Raw genomic sequence first — 23,883 nt, 5'->3', positions numbered from 1 at the left:
ATAAAAGAAGAAGCACATACTTTATTTTCAATGGGTTTAGGTTTCAACGAGTTTTATAAAGCACCCTTAAAGCTTCTAATTTTCAGTCATGTTGAACACTTGCAGATATATCTGTTTCCAGTGAAGTCAGGGATGCTTAATGAAAAAGAGCCCTGAGTGAAAATGCAAATACTAGAAGGATAAAAAGTTGCAAACTACTGATAAGTCTTTACATTTTAATTGGGAAGCGGGGGAGGGGGGGAAGGGGGGTGTGGAAATAAACATAGTAAAAAAATCTACTTCCATGTTTTTGAAATAACTGAATCTACTGGATATTTTTACTGACTGTTATAAATTTAACAGTGCAGCAAACATTTTGGAAGCACTGAAGTTATAGTCACTATGATAACAAACATACTACCAAAAAATAGCATAACTTTTTATTAGAAGTTAGGATAAAATATTCTATGATCCTTTTAAAGTAGGTTTACTGATGAAACTAAGTTGTGAGGAGCTGTTGACCCCACTGAAGGCAGAGAGGTCCTGCAGAGAGACCTTGACAAATTAAGAGGTCTGGGTAATCACCAACCATATGAAGTTTGAGAAGGGCAAGTCCCAAATTCTGCACCTGGGTTGGGACAACCCTGGATGTACGGACAGGGTTTTGAATAAATGAAGCAAAATGCATAAAAGGAAAATGGTTTTCACATAGGTACTCAATATTAAATAGGAATATCCTTTCTGAAAGAGAAAGTATCTTCCATGACTGGATAACATAGGAACTCTAACAGTTATACAATTTAGCAGGAGAAATCAGGACCTTCCTATCTTAAAGACTGCACACAAACATTTAGAAGTTGAACTTAAACAAATACAGATGCATGGAATAAGCATTTTGTTTCACCATTGGAAACAGTTGTTGGAAAAGATTAGCAAATAAATATTGGAACATTTACTACATCCATTCTGACAGACCACAACATTATACCAAGACTAAACATGTCAAATCAAGCTTATCGTTTACTTATTTATGAGTGTACCAATTCCCTTATTTTGACACATAATTGAACTCCACTGTTCTTTGCCTGATTGAAAATCAGCTTCTATCTCAAGTTAACAACACTGAAATGCAGGAAATCTAAACTTGTGTTCCCTTACAGATAAAAGACTTTCCCAATCTTCTGCTTCCATCACCCTAAAACTCCCTTCACTGATCCACACACTTTTTTATCACTGTTAGATATTCAGGCACAGAAGGTATGTGGAAATGACACTACCTGCATTTTCTGAACATTTTGTTCCTTTATACGCAAATAAAAGGGACATACACATATTTCAAACTTCTTCCTGTTCTATTGTTCTGTTTCAGAGGGCAATTCTGCTTTGATAATGACATATCTTATAAAACTTCAGAAGTCCAAGAACACTTCACAGGAGTTCATAATAAACTCAAGAACAGTGAACTTAGCTTACAAAGATCAAAACTACATAAACCACAGTACTGAATGACATGAACTGGTTTTATTTTATTGAATTTTTATTAAATACATCAAATAAAGATTCTTAACTGGAAATTAAAACTAGAAGTGAGTATTTGTAATGCATATACAATGCACTGTGGTAGTTCAGACCTTATTACAAAAAGTTAGTTTGCCATTTTCATAAATACTGAGACAATATGTTCATAATCACTTCAGCAAACGTCCTGATGTAAAATTTTCTTAACTCACAACTGGGCTTAGAACAATTACAATTAATTCATTATGTAATTACGCATAGGTTTTTTTTTTAATTATTAATATAAGAATGAAAAACTTATGTACTTTTAATAGAGAAAAGCTGGTGACAAGCCTTTTCAGAGCTGCATAGCCACAGGATAAGAGGCAATGGCCAGGAGTGAAGACTCCAAGTTTAAACAAGTAAACACTTTTTCCTATGAAGGAGGTGCAGGCATTGCTGACAGAGATTGTGGGACCATAGTTATTAGAGATATTCAAGACACAAATAGACAAGTTCCTGAGCAACCTGATCTATTTAGACCTACTGTGAACAGGAGGATGGATTAGATGACCTCTAGAGGTCCATTCCATCCTCAAGTCTTGCAGAGTTTTACAGCTTCAAACATGTTTTAAATATATATATATATCTACATTAAAAATGAGCATACTCACAAACAGAAAATATAGAAGTGCACAGATGTAGTTGGCTAGCCTAGACATAATTTTAAATTTATGCTTAATTAAATTTAATTTGAACTATTGCATGGCAAATGTACTTCTATTCTGTGTCATTTTTTCAAGAAAAAATATATCAAGATAAATTAATAAGAAAAATTTGACATGTTTCAGCACTAATAAATGCTTTTATTTTATAAGAATAAATTAGTGTCTTATGGATGTCCTGATTTAGTTTCTGCATAGTGCATATTCAGAAACAGCAAGTCTTCCATTACTAAATTTATAATTAAATAGCATCTCACTACTGTGCCTTAGAGTGACACCTTACTCTAATTATGAGCTGGAAATTGTGCACAATACAAACTCAGTTTTGTGTTCTTGGTTGCATGAAGGTTTGAAGATATTAAAATGCATCTAGGCTCTTCCTTTATTAATCACAATCTGTAGGCAATAAAGAGCTCAAAAAGGAAGGAAAAAAGGTATTTCCTCTTGCTTTCCACCTTCTAGCAACCTCTGACATGTTTTCTGCCTTGAGCTTTGCCTTGGGCAAAAATAAAGTAACGTGATCTCATACAAACAGTGAATGTAAACCCTCCACTCAATTCTTTTTCATTTTCAAAACGGAAGTATATGCATATTTTTGTTCCCTTCTTCTAGCACAGCTAAGCCATTGCCAAAACCAATGAAGAACATAGTAAAGCACACATATGAGAATAAACCTAATTACTACTTTTTTGCCTCAAAAGAATGCTGACAAGTCAGTAGGATAACAATGCCGTTTTAAAAAACTCTATATCATCCGCTTCAATAAAGAAACTTAAATCTTGCTCAAAAATTTACAAAGATGTATGAAAATCAAATTGCAAGAGGACAGCACAAACTGTCAGAACATTTCCCAAAAGATGCCTACATCATTAATAAATTTCACATTTATTAACAGTAATTTATATTTACTATCCCGTTTCCCCCAACACAAGCAGCAATACATAAATGTTGAATGTACCGAGAACAACGCTGCATTAATCTCCTGCTTAGGTCATGGTCTTATGATTATTTAAATTCAAGAGCAATGCCTGGTTGACAAGGTACTGCAATGCTGCAGGCTACAATCCTCATACAATGCCTAAAGGGTTATTACTGTGGAGAAATTCTACTGAGGACCATGAAAGAGCCTTACCCCTTCCCGAAGACACCTCATTAGCACAGTGTAAGCAGCTGAGGGAACAGCCCAGCATTCCCTAGGGTGCTCCCCTTTTTCCTCCTGAAATGAAGTCAACGGCACAACTGATTAAATCAAAAATCACAACAATCTCAGTCACATAAAAAATGGGTAGCATGTTCTTAACAAGGTTCATATTATACACATTTCAAATTAACATATGCAATCAAGTATATTAAATTTCAGGACATTATTACTATTTCATGTTATTTCATGTGCAGCACAGAGATTGATATTTTATTAGCTTATTTAAGTAGTCTCCAAAATCCATAACGGAGTTTGTCCTAATATTTCTGCATTTCATCAATTCATTCTAATTCATACAAACACAAAAAATGTGTCTGTTCTTTCATTCCTCTCAACCATTTTGAGTACTTCAGAGAGATAACTGACTATTAAGAGCAGAAATGTTTGTCTTTAAAATCAAAATTTTTTTTTTGGTAGGTAAAAAGAAAAAAGTCAACTTTCTTTTGAAAAAAATGCTCAAAGCCATACAAAGAGATACCAAGTATTTAAGAAAATTTACTGTAGGCTATAGCCTTCGGTACATATGAACACTGTTTCAAGATCTTACTGTATATTTCCTTGAAATCACCCTGTTAGGCTAATTCACTACTAGTTGAATAAGGGTTTAATTCTTCCATTACAAGTGAACTTCACGTCCCTCTGTCCCTGCAATAGCCTATTGCAAAATTTTAAATTTAAAAGGGGACACTTGGATGTCACTGAGATTTATCTGCAATAACTTCCATATCCAGGCTAATAACACAGAGCTATTAGAAAGAGGAAAAAATATAGCCTCTTTTGGGAAAGAGAGAAATAATAGGCATTAGATGATGTGAAGATGACAGGCCATGAAATCATGAGAAACTTGTTTTAGTAAGTGGACGACGGATGACAAACAGTAATTTTCTTCAGAAATTACACAATTCCTGAACTCAATTATATTCTCAGATTATTTTTAGCATTCTAATAAACTGGCTTTAATAAAAGGGATAGGATAGGCAAGGTGGGGGCTAATGATGCAGAAATAAATGATACTTTCTGAATTTGCTGATTTCTGTGTGGCTTACAGTAATTCAACATACATACAATATGAACATTTCAGGCCTTTAATTAAAGCACGGCACATTAGCATGGAAGATTATTACTGTATTGTCTAGTAAAATTAATTTTCCTTCTTTATTGAAAACAAAACTTTATTTGCCACATATAGCCATAGAGAAAATGAGTCTGTTAAATATCCCATTTGTAAGCTTTTTTTCTGCTAACTTTGTATTAGGATGTATGGGACAATATAAACAGTAATAACAAGAGTGGCTTGACATCCAACAGACACATCAAATCCACTACATTCTATCTCCTCCATCTATGTGAGTAAGAACGTGCTGACAAATAATCACCATTTGCCTTCCAAGGTGTTGTGTGTAAGTTTAAGAAAGCACAGCCCAAGTTCCAAGAAAGTAAAGGTAGATTACTTTCAATCAGGCAAAAGCAGAATCTTTTCTACCTGGAAGAGGCAGGACAAGACTAAGAGTGAAAACAGAGTTAAAATGATAATCTATGGTGGAACTGGCATGGATCTGCTTCTCATTGTATTCACATAATTTAGGCAGAAATTCTTTCAAGGTAATTTGTAACCATACATATTAAATGTGATATAAAATAAAAAGGCTTAAGAAACTGTGCAATCCTAAAGCATTAATAGTTCTTCCATTTCTCAAACTGATTAAAAACTTTCTGCAAGGTTTAATCTCTATTTATAAATTTTAAAATGCAAAAGGAGTATGAACCTTAGTACTGTTCTTAATTACATAAACATAACGTACAGCATTTGACACTTAATAAACTTAAATATATCACCAAACACTGGGGAATCTTCCTACTTTTTGCTCACAGACCATGTTGATTTTGATTAAACTTTAGGTTCTGCACCATAATAACACAAACAGCACAAAATTAATAAAAATATTACATAGAACTTGAAAGTTTTCCCCCAAGGCAATCCACTCAAGAGTATGAGAACATGCTCCCTGGAGTCTGCTCATGCTACTTGTGAATTGCTCTTGGCTTCTGTTTGGAATAAAAATGCAGAGATGGAGTGTAAGATCTTACTTATGAGATCTCATAAGCAAGTACACACACAATATCAGATTTTACGAATGCACTGGACTGTTACGATTATCTGGACATTTCCCAGAATTTTCTAAGCCATAGAAGCGCAAACAGTAATCTTATATTTTACCTCATTAATCATCCTGCATATAAACAGCTGAATTTAATTTGAAATATTTGATAATTTACGATTTACCAAATGTTAACATGAAAAAGAAATAATCTCTGCCATTATTTCATACAAAAATTGTGGCTGGACCTAGAAATGCTTCACAAAACCCCAGAGGGAATAAATGAATAAATAAAATCAGACATGCCCTCAAAAACTTACAGCTTAAATGAAAATATTTAGCAGTTTGATAAAACAATCAAGCATGCCAAAGAAAGCATCCACAAAATGGATGGAAACGAAAAAAAACCAAGTGTATAGTCCTTAATTAATTAGATGCAGTTATGATTTCTTTTTCTTTATTAGTCAAGTCATAAGGCTTTGCTGTTTAAAGATATAAGCTGGCAATAAACTTTTTGTTTCCATTTCTTATACTACCCCTGACTTGCTATATGATCTTGGCAAGGTCATTCAGCACTACTGTTTGACAGTTTAATGAGATACAAAATGCCTACAACGCTACAGTATTCTGAAGTTAAATATGTATAGGATAGAAAAATGAAAAGTGCTTTTCTTAAAAAGAATTGTATGGTTAGTATTTTCAAGCATACAAATCACACTGATATTTTTGAAATTTTACCAAGACACGGTGTCTTGAGCTCATATGTGTCCAAATATTTGTTCCTACACTCTATTAATTTCTTAGCTATAACATAATGCAACCCATTAATATTTGTGTGTGTGTGTATGCATGACCAACTTTGAAACATGACAGACTTGTCACTCATATGCAAGTTGTAATGCTTCAAACATTATAAAATTCATACACAGAATGAAAAATTTTTCAGGTCACATTTTCAGATGGAAAAAACCTGTGCAAATCATTCTGGTGTTATACAACCAGTGTTAACAGAATTGTTCAAGCTATCAGTTTAATTTCAAAATAAAATCAAGCCGTGCAAAATATTGCCAAATGCAATTTCCAAGTTGGAGTTTTAAGTTCATTTGTTTGATGATAGCAGGTAGAAGTCTTTCCTCCTGAGGAAACCGAGCAAGTATTAAAACATATAAACTGTGACTGTGGATGCATTTTTCAGAACATAATTTCACATTATAAGTTCTGTGAGAATGTATTTGACAAATACTTTGGCAATTGTCCAACAAAAATAGGACAATGCTTGTTATTCTACAAAAACCAAGGCAACCACTACATCTTGTGGAACATGCAAATGAGCTAGAGGATAAAGAAAATAAAACCTGGAAATTCAGTAGAAAGCCATAACTAAAGCCAAAGTAACAATTCATTTGCCACTTTTGCTCCATTACCAGCTGCCTTGTTAAACTAACGTGTCAGCATTCAGAGCTATTAGATGATGCAGATAATACAAAGGCTTCAGAGAAGCCAAGATTATACTTTTTCTGCTTGAAGACACTTCGTTTCTGTTAAGTAAAAGAGTATTTTATTCTTAGAATATGGAAAAACATATGTGATGATTTCAAGGATCTGTCAACTCCAGTTCTTAACATTACCAGTATTTCTTTTCTGCAAACAACCTCTGATTACTTTTAATGCAAATCTACTACTTCTAGACTCAAAATTTAAATCAGTTTTAATCAGGAATAAACACAAGTCCATTTGAAATTAGTCAGGATAATTTAATTTCCTTTTCCACTGTGCTGTGAATCCAACCAAGCTACAATAAGATTTAATATGGACTAGAGATATACATACACTAATATATTAATTTATTGATATTATAGACTGTCCTCATACATCCTATTTAATCATCATCTCTAGCTTAGATGTTTGAACCCTTAGATCTGCCACTTGGAAACCAGCAATGTTTATTGTGGTTGATTAAATCCTTTTATGAAATTAAAATTCTACATTTGAAAAATGCTGTTCAATTAATCTCTGATGAAGTAAAATATTGGAGTAGCATGTTTCTTAAAGTAGAATAAGTATTAGAGAAGACAGGATAAGAAATTGTTGACTATACAAATGATTAAGTAATTTAATTTTTTTGGTCTAGTTTTCCATGGGAATTTTTTTCACATTTGCCAAATTTGTAAGGATCACTTGCAGTCTTACCTTGCTGGCTATGAGGTAAAGCAGCTCCCCAAGTGCTGGTAGAAAGCATTGCTTCAATTTGCTGTTTCTGAAGTTCTCTCTGATTAGCTCGGTTAAAAGTGTAATTGCCTAAATTTAAAAAAAAAATCAATCAATAGATCAACTCATGTATTTTGTCAAGGAAAATGTACTGCTAAAGGTAAAAAGCTTTATCTCAAATGCCATCTTACTGATGTACTCCTCACTTATGCTGAAGAGACATTTGCAAGGGATTTAGCAAGCATTGAAGGAAAGTAAAAATAATTATTCCAAAATATTATATACGTAATATGGAGAAAAATGCAATAAGGAATTACTCAAGGTGACAAATTATCAGCTATGTGTTCTTTCATTTCCCTCAGGACAACAGAAATAGATCTGCCAGGAAAAGAAAAGCCTACTTGCAGTGTTACTTGTTCCTGTGTTTCTGTCAGAAGATCTGGGAGTTCTCACCACCAGGTTACAAAAAGAACAAACAACAAGAAACCTTTAATGATGTCTTTTGTGTAGATATCTTAGCAAAGCATAAGAACTATTTAAGACTTGTCTTCTAATCTCTAAGTTTACAGGTGACTTAGTGTGTAAGAACTGGACATATAATTGTAGTTTTTTGTATTCCATGAACTTCTGTATGCAAAGCATTTATACATATGCACATGTGTGTGCATAGATAGATAGATAGACAGACAGATAGACAGATAGATAGATAGATATGTTATTTATAAAAACAAGATGGAAGTAAATTAGAAAATTTGATTCATCTTGTGCAGGTGACATAGTAAGAAATCACTTTCCCATGCAGAAGTATTTGTCAGCAAAGCACTTTTTCTTCTTTGGAGCACCAAGGAGTTTTTATCCTTAACTTCCCTTGTTTTACTTCCCCTCCTGACCTTAGCAGCTTGATAACTCCAATCTTTGTACAGCAAAATCATATCAAAACTGGAAATGCAGTCTTCAAATCAAAGCAAAAAGATCTACTAAACAAACTTTGACCTTCTCCCCATTTTTTAAAAGTGCTCTGCTCATTAACTGGTTTTTTAAACTGCTTTCAGAGCATTTCTACAAATTTTATTCAGGAACTTTAATTAGCCTGCCATTCCAGAGAGAGCTTTACTTTCATATTTAAGAAACAAATGTGTCAGTAGGTTTCAAAGATTCTAATATGCCATCATGAGAAAGTTGTAGTCAAACTGATTCAATTGCAACTCTGCACCAAATGATGAACACACGACGACAGCATTTTCACCTTTATTATATTTCCCTTCTACAGCTATACAGAATTACTCTTGCTCTTGTGATGAAATATATTTTGAGAACTTCTTTGTGGAATCTATACCATCAAAAGTACCTTGTCACTGTGGCATTAACAGAGATTACACACACCCAGTTAACCTCCCTCAACTTCGCCTCTTTAGACTGAGGGTGAACCCACCATGAGATAGTATTTAACTACACAAAATTGATGAACTATATGATAACACAAGCTGCTGACATATTTCCAGCTAGGGACTAGCTAGGGACATCAAATCATGATGACACCTAACTAACACTTGTTTGTTTGCAGGCAGAACTTGAAAATATAAATCAATTTGTACATCTGCTGTAGAGGATCAAGGCAGTCTGATCAAAATTATCAGTTTTAATGATAAATCTCAACCAGCAGACAACCCTACATCAATACTAATATTGGTTTGCACCTACAAAGCCTGGTTAATATATTGGGAAATTTTGATGACACATTATCTAAATACATTTATGTGTGCAGTCCTACAATTCTCTAAATCCTATATTCTATTAAATAGAACTATGAATTAACCTTTGTGTGTAGTAAATTATATATTCACTATATTCACTGGTACTAAACTCTGTTTGGCTGCCTTACCACTCAATTGAAGTTTAACAAAACAGTCATTAACATTAAATATACTGGGTAGATTATCCATCTTCTGTTTTGGGTTTTTTTTTGAGATTCTAGTTATTATTTTTATTCTAAAGTGATAAGAAAAGGAAGTAATCATAACCAATTCCTACTCTTTCCTCAAATATGAATGAAAAAAGAGGTAAAACTGAGTTAACAAAATTCAAATTAAAAAGTAATTTTCCTTGTTGTGCACTAAAAAAAACTTGCCAAAAATCTAGTCAACACTGCAATAAATTCAAGTTTTTATTTGAAAAAAACCCCCAACTTTTATTAAACAAGAGTGAAGATATGTCTGAAGAAATCTGAACTGTTAGTGACTGAGTTGTGCTAAAATTGTTACATCTTTGTTAAAGAGAAACAGAAGTAGGATGAAATCCTATAGTTCTTATCTTCATATACCATAATAAATTTCTTCATTAAGGGTTAATTTTGGTAACTGTAAGAAGATCCATAAGAAGAATTAAGTACTATGGCAGAAGGCACTGAACATGAAATAGTCACCACACATTACAGATGACACTCATAATCTCTTATATACGAGACTTTATTTACCACACTCAGATAATGGCCTCATTTTCCCTAGAGAGCACACAGAGTACAGAATTGCCCTGTGATTTCCCTCCCTTCACTGAACACAATTAAATAATCAAATATTTTACAAGTGCAGGAAATGGGGTTCGCTGACTATGTCACATACTGAACTGGCAGAGGGTCTGTGCCAATAACCTATTTAAGATCTTCTTGTGTCCTCTGCAATGGAAACTATGGAACAGGAAGCTGTGATGTATTATCTGTGTTATAAGCACATTTATATGGAAACACAAATATTTTTATAAAATAAATTTAATGTTATATAATATAAAGTGTTCAAAATTTCACAAACACATTTTAAATTACCCAAAACAAGGAAGACAAAACTGTTTCCTGCTGTTGACAGGACACTTCTAATCTTGACAAGACTGATTTACACAAGATTTAAAATATTCTTTCATCCTTTCATAAGAAAAAATATAAGACTTGAAAAAAAATTTGCTTGGACACTTTGATTCAATATTAAAGGGTGTATAAATTTTAGGTAAAGAAAGTACCAAAGTTTATGTGGGAAAATGCACAACAGAAAAATCAGATTTATTTTAACTACAGACTGACAAAGTCTCCTTCTTACCTATAGTAAATTCTTTTTCTTTTCAACCTGCCTATATATTCCTTTTCATAGAAGTAAATAGTAATGAACTGCAAGTCCTACACTGTCTATTAAAAGCATCTTAAACTTAATAAATTACCTACACCTTTTACCCTAGCTGTCAAACTCAGTAGATATAGTGTAGTCATAAAAAGAAAAGAAAGAAGAAAATGTCATATCTGGACAGTGGTTGACTTAATTTACAACAATAGTGCGTGGAATTGATCTATTACTTGTGGCAGATTCTCAGTCTATTTCGAGCTGTATCTAGAAGTTTCCCTGCTGCTTCAAGAGCCCAGAAGTGAAAATTACAGCATATTCAAAAAAGGTGTTTTATACCTTAAGTAGTAGAATGGCAATGTACAGATTTCCAACATTACTAAATCTTTGATCTATTAATATGATTGTCTGCAAGTAGTAGTGGAAATTAAAGTATCTTTGTAATTCTGCAAACCCTTACAGTAATAAAAGCTATTTATGTCTCAAGCATAATGGAAATTATATTTTAGTTCATTTTCTTGTGAGTACACATCATGTAATGTGGGCAAATAATGGCAAAGCAATCTGACTTTCCTCTGAGAAAAGCACTCTTGCTAGGTTGAGAAAGTATGCCATGGTTTTAGTGCCACTAACCAGAAAGGAATCTAGGGTAATATTCAAGTACTCATCTTTAAAACGATATATGACAAAAAAAAAACCTACCAGCTTTCTCTGAACTCAAACTGGGTCGTGAAGTAAGGAGGACTGAAGAGAAATCTGACTACCAGACTATGGATGTGGTATTAATGCTGTTCAGAATGTAGGGAGAAAAACAACAACAACAACATATTGCAACTCCTCTAGAACTCCTCTAGGAAAAATTATAAGATGGAGGTGTATTTTTTTTCCAGGTGGATACAATGCAAAATTGACTCATTATGAAAACTCATAACTTTTCAATTTTTCTGTAACTGCTGGAGGAAGAGGTCTTAGTAGATGAGTAGTCAAACCAGACGTCATGAGTTCAAAAGGAGATTCAAGCTGCTTTGGAACCAATTCAAATCCCTTTGGTCCCAAAGGGATAAAATCAGAAACAAATAGAAGCAATAAACTTATAACTCAGGTACGTTTACCATCAAATCAAAAACGGATGTAAAAATACTTTTAACAAGTTTTGGAGTTTTGCTTGTGTGCTGGGTTTTATTATTAAGGAAAAAAAACGTTATTACTTCTCACAGTCTGTCATGACAGACATATGATCACATGAGCTCAGTAGCAGATGTTCATGAATACATCTGATTTCTACCCCAGCCCTTATGTTTGAAACTTTCTAATCACAAGAAGGACCAGGTAAAAATGTTTGCCTCTAACAGCAAAGAGATTCTGTTTTCAGTTTTGTCAAAGGCAAGCAAAGAAAAAGATTGCTTAGGAGCCTAAAAAGCAAAGATTTCTCCCTTCAAAACTCAAGTCAGTGGCAACCAACTGAAGCTGGTTTACATCTAAAAATGCAAACTGAAACTGGAAATCAGTTGCCACAGAATAAGGGTTGGCAGGACCATCCAAGGAAGTGGTATTTTCCTTTTTTTTTTTTTTCTCTCCTCTTCCTTGTTTTTACTCTATTCATAAATTGATTTGAAGTTACTCTAAGTCATCTTCTTCCAAGCAGTAGGCCGTTTATCCACTTTTTAGAAACACTGCTGATAACATTCAAAGACCAATGCCCACTGATAAAATATACATGTAGAATATTTTAGATTTATTATTTCTACATATATCTTATATGTATGATTGATTATTATTTCTACAATATCTCATATTTAAAAAAAAATTATAGGGGATTTTCCACAAATTTTCTTTGAAAATAGCTCCCTTTGAGTACTGTAAGTTACTTCATTCTGCTCAGTGAAGATGCAAACTGGACAAAACAACAGTTCTTCCCTAAAGAATTATTTTTAAAATGTGTTTCATACTAAAATAACTTTTTTTCCCCCCAGATGATGGCTAAAAGGTCTGGTACTTAGAAGAAAAGCTAGGACTACAACTAATATACAAGTGATCTTGCCTAACACTGAGCCTGGTTTGAGTGTCTTTTAATGCAGTAATCAGAAGGCAGCAGGAAATTAGGCTTTTCATCTACCACCATTGTGCAATTTCTATCACAAAAACATGCTGCAGCCTAATAGTGTCAATCAAGCAAGTGCTTTAGAAGAAAAGACTGGATTATTTCCTTCAGTTCCTAGCCTATGATATGATCAATTCACAAGTGCAAGACAAATGGAGGTGGAAGAAGTGCTCTCTTTCAGGTTAGTTCTTTAAGGTATGCACTTTGTTGTAAGAACTAAACAGTTCAGTGTGCAAATTGTACAACTTCCATAGGCACAAAGTTGCTTGGTGTAAAAGAAAATTAAAGTACAAAAAATGTACTAAAACCAAATTCTCAGCTACGTCAAAATCTAAAAAAAAAAAAAAAGAACTTACAGCATGCCACAAAGAATTGCAATATTATATGATGTGACTGCAAACATAAACAATATCAGAGTAATGTCAGGAAATACTTAAGGCCTTACACAGATATGTGCCTTCCAAAGCTAATAGAAAAAATAATTTGTTTAATGTCAAGAAGCTTAGGCATAAAATTTTTTCCATGTGGTCTCTCTTGCTCATGGACAGAATGACAACTGCACATTTCTTCTTCTGTTTGTATTTGCTGCTTCTGCTGACACTGTAGCAATGTAAGGAAAGCAAATATTTCACATCTTCCACAGGAAAAAAAAATGTCCCTGCTAAGTTATTTTTAACTACAGAAGCTCTATTCCATCTAGTTCACCCAGGCTTTCACCCCCCAAATGCATCTCCAGTGTGTATGACAAATATGACACATATACATATCACTTCCAGACACATAAATATTTATCTGCTGAAGGAAAGGGTCCTTGAGGCACAGATAATCATCCCAAAAATAACAGAATTGTAGAAAAAACTAAAAACAACACAGCAGTTTTACTATCATAAGAACTCAACTGAAAATAACTATAAACATATTTACTGGTACCACCACTGATATAATTTTAATGGAAAAATGTACTATTTCACCCATCAAAGAAAATAGACTAAATTTAATGGACTATCAAAACAGTGTCAATTAAATATCTTTAGAATGGTAGAGTCCTTGCTTCAGTCAGGCAATTAGTTTAAGAAAATTGCAAAAAGTGATTTAATCCTGCAATCAGCAACGTATGTTTTCTCCTTCCTAGGTGAAAATTTCCTTGTTTTCTACTACCAGCCTGCTTTGGACTTCAAACATAAAGCAAGCCAAATTAATTGGATTGAGAAAAATAATTTTTTGAGAGAGGAAAAAGAAGGATATTCAGTTATGATAAAAGGTCTTAATATTTTCTCCAATAATCCAGAATTGCCATGCTGATATATTCACTGCTAATTTAATTCTATTTCCATTTTCTGTTTATTAATTCAGAAGGACTTTTCTCAAACACACCATGAGTTTCTGTTAATTTACCTGAGAAATGTCAATTTTTCATTTGTTTTCCTGCCACGTGCCCCAGGCAAGTATGCAAGTTATAATTCAATGAACCAGGTTGTTGAAAATAAATGGAATTTATTATATAGGTTGAAAGTTTACTAGAAGTCACTCAAAAAACTTAAAAGGAAGCCCTTTCACTGTTACCAAAGTATTAAGTGACAATCCTGATTATATCAGAAAGTTAACTGTAAGGTTTTAAGCGAGTTACAAAATATGTATATGAACATGTGTAAATACTCACATACACACTCTCCTACAGATTCTATCTCCTGACTACAGATTTTTTAAATTTGGGTGGGTTTTGTTCCATGTTGGTTTTTTTCTAAGTAAGACATATCAGATCAAAGCAAGGAAAGGGCCCTTGGAGAAAACAAGGATACACTAAAATTGTAATAATTCTTATAAAGTCATCGTACAATAAAACAATATTAAAACTAAACAGGTGTGGAATAAATGGCCAAATCAAACCATTTTTACTTGAAATCACTACAATATGAGCAGACATGACAGGCTTAGAAACAGGAGTTATCAGAGAGGTAAGCTAGGAAATTGACTTAAAATTTGCTTTCTGTAAGAATTTGACAACAAACTGTAGACCTTGAGCAATGTAGACACAATGAGCAGGCTAGAGTATGTCTAAGAGTTACAGGTCATAAAACTACACCTGTAATACAGCTGCTTTCCAGCTGTGGAAAACAACCACTAAATTGCACTTTAATAAAAAGTCAGAAATTAAAAGGTTCAAGTTACATGGAGTTTCAGTTTGGATTAAAACAGAAATCTGGATATTTCACCACTTTGACAAAGGAATCAAAGCTCAGTATTATGGAGATATTCTGATATGCTGTCATCCTTCACGGGCTATGTAATTTATTAATTTGGCCATGGAAGACATTAAGCCAAAGGCTTTGCAAAGAAGCTCGCAGTGTGAAGGCTGCACGAGGTTCTCTGAACCCTTTAAATACCCAGTAGAGCAGTGAATCGAGATCTGTTAAAAGACAGGCACAACTGCCCAGGACATAGGGTGAGATGGATATTCCCATTTAGCAAATTTGAGAAAGGTAAGGAAAAGGACTAGATTTTGCCACCAAAAAGGCCAGACAGAGAACAACTCCAGGGTGGTGTCCTTCCAGACAGAGAAGGACACTGCTCCCTGACATGGAGGCAAACTGTTAAGTTGCTGTATTATCTCTTAGTAAAACAATAGACTGAGTCTGAAATGTCACATCAGAGTGGCTGCATCCTAGGTGGCAGAGAGCCCAGTATGTTCTCAGAAAGTGAAGGACAATGGCTTCTGTTAATAAATACAACAAATTAGATATACATCAAAGCAAGCCTTCCTAACTATGGAAGAATTTTTTTCCTGTAAGATGAAGAACAGAATCCTGGAAAGAATGGGTTTTTTTCACTGAATTTTCATAACCAGTTTTAAAATCTAAATACAAAAATAAAACTTTAAAGTTCAGGTGTTTTCCTAAGATAACTAGCAATAAATAAGAGGAAATTATGTTTCAGATTTATAAAGAGCAATTCCATGGAGGAAAAAATTATATTAAGTCAGGAAAAAATATATGACCTATTAAAATCTTTTATTGCACCTGCACAATAGAAGAAATTGCACATAAAATGTCTTCTATCTGCAGTTATAAAAGAGATCAATTCCCCTATTGTGTTCTAAGATCAGTGTCATTTTTTCTAATCAATGCAATATGCTTCTTAAAAATACTTAACTGGAAATAGATCAATAGATATAAATATTCATTTATTCTAATTTTTTCTAGTATGACCTACATACTCAAATACATCAGCAGAATAAAGATAGTACATAGTTCCACACTTCCCTAGTCTGTAAAACAGTCATTTACTTGCATTTTATTTTGTCTTTTAGTGACCTCTGGTGGTTATATTCAAAGGAAACCGTTGTTCCCTCCTTGCTTGAAAAAAAGAACTTAACCCCAAAATATTAATTTTTCAAAGACAAATAAATTAAAGGCTTTTGGCATGCATTATATGAAAATTTACTTTGGCCTGTAAAATGAGGTTGAGGTTTCTTTTCTTTCCTAAAGGTTTTGTGTCTCCTTAGAGATTAATGCTACTACTATTTATAAAACCATTTTCACAACAACAACAAAAATGTAATGGTACAGATTCAACCTCAAGGATAGAGGAACTATCCTTAAATAAATGTCTAAGTGGGAAGAAGGCAGTAGGGGGTAGAAATAGAGTTAGCTTTTTAATACGCAAGGGCCAGCAGCGCCAACCTGCATGAGTCTCTACCGGTCCTGTGCTGCTTTGAAAGTACAAAAGAGATCACAAGTAAGTGATGACTGTATAATGAGGTAACAAAAAAAACTGCAAAGGGGCCATGACTGAGTGAAAACAACTGGAAAGAAAGCTTGATATAAATAGCACGGTACACATATGGAGCAAAAATAATTCCAGAATCGCATATTCACAAGCTCTCAATTGCCTTTTCACAATTGGGAACAAATTTAGGAGCGAAAGAAGATCACTTCTATTTAATAGGTCAAAAAATCAAGCAGTTATCAAATCAAATTAGAATGTGCGAGGAATGGAAGAGGAAAGAAAACACAAAAAACCCTACCAAGAGACAGATCTCCTATATCTTCAGACTGTAAGACCTGGATCACAGAGTGTCATTTTAGATTATGTTGTTCAGCTCAAGACATTTGATTCTGACATTTCTTATATCACAACAGGCGCCAATAAACTTTACCTGGAGCATCAGGTGGCTCATATGAGAGGATAAGTTACAGCATTATATTTAATTCTGTATATAATGCTGATAGAAAGGTTTGCTTTGTGGTGGGGTTTTTTAAGGATCATACACTATAAAATAGCTGACAGTTAACAAGAATGTTCAACCAATCCGCAGATTCCTCTGAAGGGAGCAGAGGGGAATACATCTCTAGATGAGAAATTCCTAAATGCCTCATCCTATTTTTCCTAGAAATGAACTATTGAGTTTTGTGTACTGCCTACAGTTATTTGATTTTACATTATATATGCAAAAATAAATTTGAACACATGAAAATATTACAATTCAATGGTTTTTTCCCCTCATTCTAATTTTGTGAAAGCAATAAAATATTTTTTTGTTCAGAGATATTACTTTGAGAGAAAAAAAATTGGAATGAATGTCATTAAATAAAACACAGTAAATACATTTTTAACTCAGACCTGTTAATTTTTTTTAAATTCCTTATTTTTGCAATTAATATATATAAAAACTAATTTTAACAAACATAAGAATGGGGCCAGGAAGTTAAAATGAAAGTTAATTTTCCATTCTAGTCCTTCAGTTTAAATGTCACTGGTCTTGGATTTAACTTGGTTCCTGATGTATATATATGATACTTCTAAAAATGCTAAATTCCATTTGTGAATGACTTATATGTTCAAATAAAAAAGCACTGGAAACATTTTGAACAAAATAATATTACAGGTCAATGTATAACTGTGGCAGCAACTCTCTGGCCACAGAGAGCAGCAGGCACAACCTTCCCAGGCATTGTCCTGGGGAAGGCTATGAGAAGATCAGAGAAAAGAATGATAAAAGAATGATTCTTATCTTCACTTGCTGCACCTGTTGTTGTGAACATGTGGAATGTGTTATGGAGATTTGTTTACCAAAGGGTGGTTTCTCAGTTGGCCAGTGGTGATGGTGTTTAGATGGAAGGAAGAAATGGGTCTACCTGTATCATGACTGACTGTAAGGGAGATGGGTTTCTTAATAAGTATAGAGTAATAAAGTGATTGATCAGCCTTCTGAGAATCATGGAGTCAATGATAATTACTACCCAGATGGGGGACTGCAGTGACATATAACTACTTCAATCTATTGCTTTTAAGTACAAAAGCTGACTCGGATATGTGTTTTCTGATGGAAACTAGGAAGCTATGGAAATATGTTTAGCTATTGCTATGTTTAGCTATTGCTAAACATATTACTGCTAACCACCTGAATAAACACCTGAAGCCAAAAGACATATGGACATCTAAAAATTACTTTTGAGTATTTTAAATTTAAAAAGTTAAATATCAGAAAAAATCTGCCACGTAAAAGAGCACACTTAAATTATGACCTGGAATTCAATTGCTGTGAAACTGTCAGTATTGAAAAACTTTTACCAAACTTCAGTGACTGTAATATAGGGACTTTTGCCCCATTTTGGAACTTCACAAAACAAACAGCAAACACTAGGTAACAATAATAATATTTTGAGTTCAGCTTTCACTGCAGAATGGCAACATTAATGGCAACATAGGAGGATAATCACAATCATTTCTAATATTCATTAGGAAGAAACCAGAGGTACCTAAACCAGCGAAAACTTCCTTAGCGGCATTTCCAAAAGAGTCAGGTATTAACCACTAATTGTATTTTCCTGCACCAAATCTGCATAGCACACAGGCATATTTACAGCTTGTGTTTAGCAGTTCGGGTCTTACATTCAAACACCCACTAAACTGAAGTTCTGGCTTCACCTCATGAAGAAATAATGTCACATTCACACTTGAAACAGACATTAAATAGCACATTCTGTCAAGATTTTGCAACCTGTGTGTATATGTCACATGCAAGAAAAGGACAGTAAGACACTTAATCTAACCAGTCTCCTGTTTAAGTCAACTACTGACCATGTAATATCAAACAAGAACTAAAGCTTTTCTTCTCCAAACAAAATTACTTCTCCTTCGTTACACACATTCTTCAAGAACTGTGAGAAACCTCAAATTAGTCCCATGTCAATAAATTATTTTTTGAAAAAAAATCTCTAAGAATCAGTTGTACTATTTTATACTAATTACAATAATTACATTTCAGGATAACCAAATGTGTCAGCAGTTTCTTTTTCCTCATACACAAAAGTATGACTGTGACTACTTGATTTTATGAAAAGGAGAGAAAAATGCTAGTTTTATCACTGGGTGGTAAAGTTTTATCACAGGTTAGTAAAGATTAGAACCACAACTGCATAGAATAAGCTTGTAAATTTATACATTTAATTAACTGATTATATTACACTTTACACATATGAGTTAAAAATAAAGCAGGGGTCAACACAAAAAACACTGTGAAAGTTTATGATGAGAATAATAAAAGCATTAAAAAACTCCCTGCTGGGAAAAAAAAAAAGGAAAGTTACCTCAGAAACAGGTACATTTTCTTCAAGTTCAGATGTGTGCAACGCCAGTAAACCAATCACTCGAGCAATGTTTGCACGTCTGTGTATCAAATAAATATTTTGTAGGTTCAGGAAATATATTTATAAAATACTACAAAAACAATTATATCTTGTTTATATTCTACACAGGTTGCTAAGGGCAGAAAAATTTGACATCCTATTTACAGCTCAGATTTTTTTCTTACTTCTGTTTTCTTTGTATCAACAAGTTATTTCAGTGTTTCAGCCCAATTTAGCAGCAAATATATGCATAAATATATTTCTTTTCTCTGTCTCTGAAGTGTGAAGCTTCGTTAGTTTGTTAGGATTACTAAGAGTCATGTTCATGTTCAGTTTTTATATAATACAGAAAACCCATACAGATAATTTAGACTTTTCAGGATAGCTGACAAAACAGAAATGAAACTTGCATCAGCAAATCAGTTTTCAATGTTTCATTAACATGGAAAAAATTGGAATAATAAAATCAACGTTTATGAAAAAAACAGCAGAGGGCACTATCACATTGAACTATTCCTGACAGGTATTCGGGAGAAGAGAGCTACTATTACAGTTCTTTTACTCTCTTGTGGTATGGAGTTATTCTATTCAGTGATTTTAAGTAACTCTACTTGAAACACTATGTTCTATGTTATCTACATAAAAGTTTAGAGATTTTCTATAATCTTTGGTGCTGTAGAATTAATATATTAATTCAATGCTGTAAAAATTCCATTTTATATCATCATACACCAGTCAGATACCACAGCACTCTGACAAGCTAAAAAACTCCTCTAATAACCTGTTAACAAATATCTTTAATAAAATTCAGTGACAAGTCTGTATTTGAACATATTAATTTAAAATAGTTGTTACTTACATATCCCAGTTGGCAGCTGCACGCAACTGCTGTATCAACATAGGAAACTATAGTTAAAGAAGACAAATAAACATCAGTGAATTTCAATGATCTGATAGTTCCAAATTATAAACAAGAAATCAAAGTATCAATAATTTCATAAAAATGTATTTGGATAACATTTGCTAAGAGAATTATCACAGACAAATACTGCAGATTCTGTGCAAACACTGATTAAAGAAATAAAAATAAAAAAGCCCAAATGGAAAAATATAAATATTTTTCTATATTTTTGCCTAAAATGAAACTATTAAACATATACCTGAATGTCAGAATTTTTTTTTAATTCTGAATAATACTATTTGGAGAAAAAAGGTCTGATTCTTTCACTTACAAGCACAGAGATCATCACATAGTTATTTTAAAACAAATTATCTATTTTTTATTATTTATTTTATCATTATGTTTTAATTATTATTTATTTTTAAACAAATAATTAATTACAAAACAAATATTATTTTGCGAGTCTGTACCAAAGTAGTCGGTAAATACCAGAATAATGAATGTTAACATAAATAATCAGATATTTAAGAACCAAACTAAATAATTACTAATTTCTAAAATGTTCTGTTAATTGACTATTCAGTTACTGGATTATTGCTCCCCTTGCTCCAAATACTCCAGTGATAAAAGAATACACCTTCCATGCTATGGCATAAGACCTACCACTGCTTCCAACCTAAATGCTCTTCATCCAGATTTCTGGTAGTGCAATTTTGCCTTTAGTATCTTATATGCAACAATAACATGTGTCAGCTTTTAACTTAGGTACCTTACTACAAATGTAAGAGAGCAAAGTAGTTTACTTCCTATTAAAAAAAAATGAAAAGTGCTCATCTTAGGGTAGCTTCTGTAATATCTTTACATAAGGATGGGGGGAAATAAGTATGTTTCTCTTCCGCACACGCAAGACCGGAAGAAATATGTTAAATCACTATGGAGCATATTAGTAAAATTGTTTGTCTGGTAGAAAATGGTTTTTGAAACATGAAACCCCAAAACAGATCCTTCAGAGTGCATGCTCACTTTTTGATGGCCAGTTTACTTAAAATTTTACTGCCAGTTCTTTAGAAAGCTTTCTTGCTATTCTTTACAGACATATGACAAAATAAATTTAATAATTAATGCATGAACTCTTTACAGTATCCTCTGCCACTTAATGATTTACAAAGACTAACCTTTCATTATAAATTTTTTTACGCTCTTTATAAAGGTTACTTTTTACCCCAACATTTTCCTTAATACAACAAAACTATATGTAAATGTATGTGAAATCTAAGACAAAGAATTAGTTTTCCTCAGCTCTTTTGAAAAACCTGACATGTAATTTTTTGGGTTTTTGGGTTTTTTTTTACTTTAATCAACATCATATTTTTGTCAGTACACTGATTTCCACTGATTTTTTCAAATATAACTAAAAGCAGCTAATTTTTGATACAACAGCAAATATGTAAACCATGCTGATTACTTCAAAGCTTTATTACTTACAAGCTGAGAGCTAATTAGCCTGTTTGCAATCTCCTTGTGGACAACCAAAGTGCACAGATAGTACAGTAAGTTCAGTTTAGAACGTGCTGCTCCTGTATTCTTCTCACTGGATTCAAGCAGGGAACACACTCTTTTCACAAAGTTATTCCAGTCCACATCTTTCATAGAGGACAACTTCTCAACTAACCATGAGAGAAAAATGAATAGTTAAAGACGGTGAATCTTTAATAGAGCTTCAGCACGCAGCTAAGTAAGATCACCATGAATAAGTAAGTTCCAAAGTTTGAATCTAATTATAATTTTAGGACTTAAAATACTAAATGTTAGAATTCATGTCTGAATATAACAGAAATCAAAAAGGAAGCAAGAAGAGAAATAAAGGATAAAAATTCAGCAACTAAAGCCTCAAAATAGTTTTGAAAGAGTAAACCTGCTAAGTCCTTCATTTAAGGAAACATTTACTGGCATTATATTTAGGAAAGGTAGCAGTTGTCCTTCATCATTACTAATTCTTAATAAGTAAGTGCAGTTTCCTGTAAGCAAATTTGAGGCAAAACCTAGCGAAAATCAGTGAAATCTGCTCACAATAAATAAACTGAAAGCACATATAATCACTCCTTCAGGTAGGTATCCACCTATCTAAGCCTTAGCAAATGAGGACATGGATGACTTCTGAAAGAGCACAAAGAAATCAAGTCACATGAACAATTAAGATATACGCCATGGTTCAATTCATTGACCACTGCACATGAATTAAGATTTTTTTTCAGACATCCTTATCAGTCTCAACAGTTAATTTCAATCTAGCAGCCACACATTCCCTCTGTTTCAGTAGTTATTTATTAATAACTTACCTGATACGCTCCAGTATAGACTATTTAAAAGCATGTTTTCCGACTTTTAACCCAATCTACACCTAAGTAACACCCTCTAATGCAGGTAAATATACATTAGCAGAGGTGAAAACAGCTAAGGTTTTCAGGTATTCATTTAAATTTTTTCATATTGTCTTTAATCCTTACAAGCAGTCAAATTCAGTATCTTCAAAAAAAATCAGAAAGTTGTCCAGAAGAAAGCTACAATTCTGAAAGCATTACAACCATAAAAAATTATGAGTTAAACATACCAGAACATCAGTGTGATAACTACTTAAAGGTAATATGAAACATAATATTCCCCTTTCACAGTGGAATCTGATCTTTTTTTGATGACCAAATTAAAAGTATTTTTGGTTACAGTCTTGACTGGGAGATTGAGGGATGTTGTGTTCCTTTCCATATATAAAATTTCTTCTAGAAATTAACTCTTCAAAATACATACTCTATAGAAAGGAAAGATGAACTCTTATGCCTAGGAAGAGGTGCTATGTGATGTCTAGAAGGACTACATGTCTGACTGATGTCCCTCTTCAAGAACAGTTCAGTATTTTTCTTAAAAAGACAAGAGCAAATGTTCCAAGGGAACAATTGTTACAGTCATGACAATGAGCTGACTAGTTTTCAGAAATATTTCTAGACATTGAAAATTAAAAACAAAAAGACAAACCCCAAACAACTTCACATTATCCTTTTGGGCATGAGTGCCACAACATTCCATGATTAAAGGTGGGACTGGCAAGGCTGCCTAGAATTGTGGCTGATCAACACTGCACATTTTAAGATCTTGTTGCCACTTGCTCGTCTGCATTTGTCAAATTGTAATATATTTGGTTGAATATTTCAGTTTAAATCTCTCAGCTGAAGAAAAATATGCTGGTTTTCCCACACTAAACACTGATGACTGCCTCACAGCAAAAGTTTTGAGCATGGCCTTGTAACTCAAGAAAGCAGAAGAGAAAGGAATATAATTTAAGAGTTTGTACTTGCAAAGGCTACCCAAAATTGGTCCAGCTAAAAACATTGCATACACAACAATACTTCCAGAGTAATTAAGAGTTCTGAAACTGTGACCATGT

The 23,883-nt window shown here is 33.2% G+C and overlaps 1 protein-coding gene across 1 annotated transcript in view; it reads right to left on the bottom strand.

The window, feature by feature from the left end:
* The window catches only part of ULK4 (unc-51 like kinase 4), a 210,022-nt gene that overhangs the window by 167,718 nt on the left and 18,421 nt on the right, over window positions 1-23,883 (bottom strand). Inside the window, exons 15-19 of the mRNA XM_041407795.1 lie at window positions 21,930-22,111; window positions 20,403-20,449; window positions 19,505-19,583; window positions 7,692-7,799; window positions 3,334-3,417 (exon numbers count right to left, since the gene is read on the bottom strand). Of these exons, the coding sequence (XP_041263729.1) occupies window positions 3,334-3,417; window positions 7,692-7,799; window positions 19,505-19,583; window positions 20,403-20,449; window positions 21,930-22,111 (500 nt within the window). The remainder of the gene's footprint in view (window positions 1-3,333; window positions 3,418-7,691; window positions 7,800-19,504; window positions 19,584-20,402; window positions 20,450-21,929; window positions 22,112-23,883) is intronic.

Source organism: Onychostruthus taczanowskii, unplaced genomic scaffold, assembly GCF_017590055.1.
Source record: "Onychostruthus taczanowskii isolate IOZ18803 unplaced genomic scaffold, ASM1759005v1 scaffold28, whole genome shotgun sequence".
NCBI lineage: Eukaryota > Metazoa > Chordata > Aves > Passeriformes > Passeridae > Onychostruthus > Onychostruthus taczanowskii.
Note: the sequence above shows the minus strand (reverse complement) of the source record. Positions and strands in the feature narration are given on the sequence as shown.